General features: G+C 34.9%; 1 protein-coding gene across 5 annotated transcripts in view; it reads left to right on the plus strand.

The window, feature by feature from the left end:
* LOC108965218 (protein NDRG3) overlaps positions 1–5,102 on the plus strand; it is a 62,059-nt gene that overhangs the window by 49,267 nt on the left and 7,690 nt on the right. The window contains exon 8 of one of the 5 annotated variants that reach the window (XM_018927457.1): positions 906–1,207. The exons of 3 other annotated variants lie outside the window; for them this stretch is intronic. In XM_018927457.1, the coding sequence (XP_018783002.1) occupies positions 906–991 (86 nt within the window). In that variant the 3' untranslated portion in view covers positions 992–1,207. Of the gene's footprint in view, positions 1–905; positions 1,208–5,102 lie in introns of those variants that run through there. One more of the 5 variants, XM_018927459.1, reaches the window with a different exon arrangement.

A 5,102-nucleotide genomic window follows, 5' to 3' on the forward strand; every position in this document is an offset into this window, starting at 1 on the left:
CCGTATAAAATAGTTCTCTCTGAAGAATTGAAGCGATTGAAGAACGTAAACGTCGTTATTTTGATGATTTGATTTGCCCTGGACAAACGAGAACTTGAACGAGAAAATCATATTTTTCGAAAAGGCTCACTTGCATCTGAGAGCTGTGGTAAATAAACAAGACTGTCGATTCCGGTGCGAAGAAAACCTACAAATAATTCGTGAACATCCATTACATTCAGCTAAATTGACCGTTTGGTGTGACTTTGGTCTGGGGGAATCATCGGTGTGTACGAACGGGATAGATCGATGATAGCCAATTTTTTTAAGGCTCAAATTGGAAGAAATTGATCTTGACAACGTCTGGTGCCAACAAGACGGTGTTTCGACACACAGCACGAGCAACAACCAAATTATTTCGAAAAATGTTTAAAGATTCGATTACTTCAAGAAATTGTGACATTAAAAGGCTTCCAAGGAGTTGTGATTTAACACCATTAGAAAACTTCTTGTTGGGTTATTTGAAGACGTTGGTTTTTGGCAATAAACCAGACTCTCTTAAAGCTTTAGAAATCAATATTGAACGTGCTATTCATGACATACGACTTGATTTAGTGGAAAGAGTACTCAAAATTTGGGTTCTTCGAATTTTTTGTTGCTGCAAAAGTAGTCGTTTTCTGTATTCATCTGCCTTTATATCACACTATAGTACTTACATCTAGTTATTTGCTTAAGTATATATTTTGAAAAATATCTGCACCAATAGACTTATGTAAATAAGTTGTGTGTTGCTTGCCGCTTTTACGCATTTAAGTTTGGCTTTTGTTTTTGTATTGCTATTATACTTTTATTTCATATTCTTTCATATGATTTATTTCTCGTATTTTTGTTTCTTTTTTGGAAAAACACACAAAACCATTTTAAAGCTGTTGGTAAACTACAAAAGTTGGCACGCAAATTCTCCACAGCCAGCCAGAGCAGTTCGAACCAAATTCAGCTTAGTGTGCAATAAGCCCAGCAGCACCGCAAACGCATCACCAATATCATGTACCAATCACAACCACCGCCTCTTCATACAACCCCACCAATATGACTACAATGTRCAACATCAACAACAGCAACAACAAAATTTTCAGCCTTTGGTCGAAATTTGTAAAACAAAAATGGCAAGAATAACAGTATCCGAGTAACTGTGTGCAGGATTTGAGGAAGTGAAAAGCGGCTAGAATATAGGAAGCAGGACGCTTTCGAGCACCGGCTGAACTCGATTGGTTTGAGCATCACTGCACTTGCTTTTCGTTGCGTTTTTGTAATTTGTATTTTGGCTTTTCGGCTTTTAACAGTTATATACCCGATAGCAATTACATACCTACACATAAGCGTTGCTGTTTTCGTTCAATGCAAAACCGATGTTTTTATGAGAATTACATTGACTCTGCGTTTACTGTTTTAGCTAATTTCATTGTGACTATTGTATAATTATTATTATGATTACGAARTGTATTTTTGCTGTTACGATTATTATGATTATTATCAATGTATTTATGTGCTAGATGTTGTCTTTTTTCACATCAATTCGCAAAGAAAAACAAAATCATTTTATAGCCTAATATTTACAATATGTTTGAAATATATAGACAATTTGTGAAAACAAAAACAAAAAAAAAAAAAACGTGGTATTTTCTAAACTCAAGCAGGGCGAAGGCGTTTATTACTGTTTTTTTTTTTCAATATTAAACGAAGGTTTTTACATAGAAAATCCAGCAAATTTGAATGTGTAAAGAGAGGAAGTGCAACATCATTCAACACATGCCTTGTTCCTGGAACTTACGCATTTATAACTACTATTATAACAGTCTGATTTAGTATTGGAATGTTTGAAGTACGTATTTTGGAGTTGCCACCTTTTTGCGGTGCCACCAAAGCAGAAGCAGTGGATAAATGTTAACTTTCATGGTGCAAATAGTTGGATGCAACGTGGAAAGACAATACGAGCGTCGATCACCTTTAAATTCAAAATCGTTTTTGGAGTTGATTAAAACGTCGATTTGAGATTGTCGTTTGAAATGTACGTTTTTTTAAGTTTAATTTGAATACTTTAAACATACGTAATTGCAAGTTGGAGCATAAAAAGAGCACTGTGACTAAAATCTATTAGAAACTTGTTTATAAGAAACTGAAGTCCGTCAAAACATTGTCACGAATATATGAAATGTAAAAGTGCTGTCATAAATGAATAAAATGAAGTAAAATTCGAATATCATAGTAAATTTTGCTATGAAATGTTTCTCAGCATCCAATATATCATGCAAAAAACAAAACGTTTGACAAACATATGCCTTTATTATTACTAAATGCTTTTTTGTTCACATATATACATATTGTAAGTTTACGGTGAATCACAAACTCGAGTTTAAAAATAACTGCAACATTTCCATTGAAGCTTTTTATAAACTCTCATTTTCTGAAAGAGAGTTTGTAATACATAGAAGGAATTTCTAAATTCTTAGTTTATGTCGTCCCACTCAAAGCATTTCGCTTGGCACAAATGTATTTGTGTATTTTTTCCAATCCTCGAAACATTTTTAAAGTCAATCAAAGCTTCAGACAAACGACGTATAAAGTAGCTTTGGCAGACGACAGCGTTAATCCGGATTAACTGTGCACTTTGTCAGGTCCAATTTTGTAGGGGACCTATGTGAATTTGAAACTCTTTTAAACAGCTGACTGTGATTTTAAAAAGGGATAAAAGATAAACGTTGCGGTTGTTAGCCGATATTTTTACTAACTCCTGAATTAATCCGGATTAATGCNGGTAGAAATTGAAAACGTAAACAAAAACATCACTTCTTCTTGTATGCTAATGTAGACACCGCTTAYGCGGTTAAAGTCGACTTTTCATCAGAGGCAGYGGACTTTAGCTCGCTTTCAAATGGATATTCTTTGGGTGCCGAGAARATACTTGRTCTAAGACCGAAAGYCGTGAGTTGCTTGAACCATATGTAAASTAATCGTTTCTGTCSAMACCCARGGGAATTRCGCTCAGACAACTTACCTCACTTAMCCGATCTTTTACATATGACTCCATCCTCAAAAAAAACCCGAACGTCCTGTTATTATATAATACACGAACGAATATGTACTTGTACTTCGGAAAYGATTCGGAAACTATTAKATGAGATATATCGGGTTTTCCRATAAGGATGATATGATTTCCAAACGTTGTTKCGGTCATTTTTAATAAGTGATCTGTGTTTTTTTACGTTGTATTCAGTATGCTTAAATATCATCATGAAAGGCTAAATGCGAGAACAACGTYTASAAATTATTCAAAATTATTATCAAGATAATCGTTCTACAATTGCTACTTTTCGTGCGTCCAGCTGTGCTCGCTATTCGTCGAATTGTTGAAATTTCGAGCGTACGTTTTCCTCATATTATATTATTTGAAGSCCCACTAAAACAAAGAACTGCTCGAAGAAATGAAGACYTCAATTTATCGAYTTCAAGATGTTCTCAAGAATTAGGWCTRTTTCAAAACACAACCGCTCGGATCTAGAGAAGATTTGGGCTTGCAGCCGTATAAAATAGTTCTCTCTGAAGAATTGAAGCGATTGAAGAACGTAAACGTCGTTATTTTGATGATTTGATTTGCCCTGGACAAACGAGAACTTGAACGAGAAAATCATATTTTTCGAAAAGGCTCACTTGCATCTGAGAGCTGTGGTAAATAAACAAGACTGTCGATTCCGGTGCGAAGAAAACCTACAAATAATTCGTGAACATCCATTACATTCAGCTAAATTGACCGTTTGGTGTGACTTTGGTCTGGGGGAATCATCGGTGTGTACGAACGGGATAGATCGATGATAGCCAATTTTTTTAAGGCTCAAATTGGAAGAAATTGATCTTGACAACGTCTGGTGCCAACAAGACGGTGTTTCGACACACAGCACGAGCAACAACCAAATTATTTCGAAAAATGTTTAAAGATTCGATTACTTCAAGAAATTGTGACATTAAAAGGCTTCCAAGGAGTTGTGATTTAACACCATTAGAAAACTTCTTGTTGGGTTATTTGAAGACGTTGGTTTTTGGCAATAAACCAGACTCTCTTAAAGCTTTAGAAATCAATATTGAACGTGCTATTCATGACATACGACTTGATTTAGTGGAAAGAGTACTCAAAATTTGGGTTCTTCGAATTTTTTGTTGCTGCAAAAGTAGTCGTTTTCTGTATTCATCTGCCTTTATATCACACTATAGTACTTACATCTAGTTATTTGCTTAAGTATATATTTTGAAAAATATCTGCACCAATAGACTTATGTAAATAAGTTGTGTGTTGCTTGCCGCTTTTACGCATTTAAGTTTGGCTTTTGTTTTTGTATTGCTATTATACTTTTATTTCATATTCTTTCATATGATTTATTTCTCGTATTTTTGTTTCTTTTTTGGAAAAACACACAAAACCATTTTAAAGCTGTTGGTAAACTACAAAAGTTGGCACGCAAATTCTCCACAGCCAGCCAGAGCAGTTCGAACCAAATTCAGCTTAGTGTGCAATAAGCCCAGCAGCACCGCAAACGCATCACCAATATCATGTACCAATCACAACCACCGCCTCTTCATACAACCCCACCAATATGACTACAATGTRCAACATCAACAACAGCAACAACAAAATTTTCAGCCTTTGGTCGAAATTTGTAAAACAAAAATGGCAAGAATAACAGTATCCGAGTAACTGTGTGCAGGATTTGAGGAAGTGAAAAGCGGCTAGAATATAGGAAGCAGGACGCTTTCGAGCACCGGCTGAACTCGATTGGTTTGAGCATCACTGCACTTGCTTTTCGTTGCGTTTTTGTAATTTGTATTTTGGCTTTTCGGCTTTTAACAGTTATATACCCGATAGCAATTACATACCTACACATAAGCGTTGCTGTTTTCGTTCAATGCAAAACCGATGTTTTTATGAGAATTACATTGACTCTGCGTTTACTGTTTTAGCTAATTTCATTGTGACTATTGTATAATTATTATTATGATTACGAAGTGTATTTTTGCTGTTACGATTATTATGATTATTATCAATGTATTTATGTGCTAGATGTTGTCTTTTT

This window comes from Bactrocera latifrons, unplaced genomic scaffold (genome assembly GCF_001853355.1).
Source record: "Bactrocera latifrons isolate USDA-ARS-PBARC rearing strain unplaced genomic scaffold, ASM185335v1 scaffold_137, whole genome shotgun sequence".
NCBI classification, from domain to species: Eukaryota; Metazoa; Arthropoda; class Insecta; order Diptera; family Tephritidae; genus Bactrocera; species Bactrocera latifrons.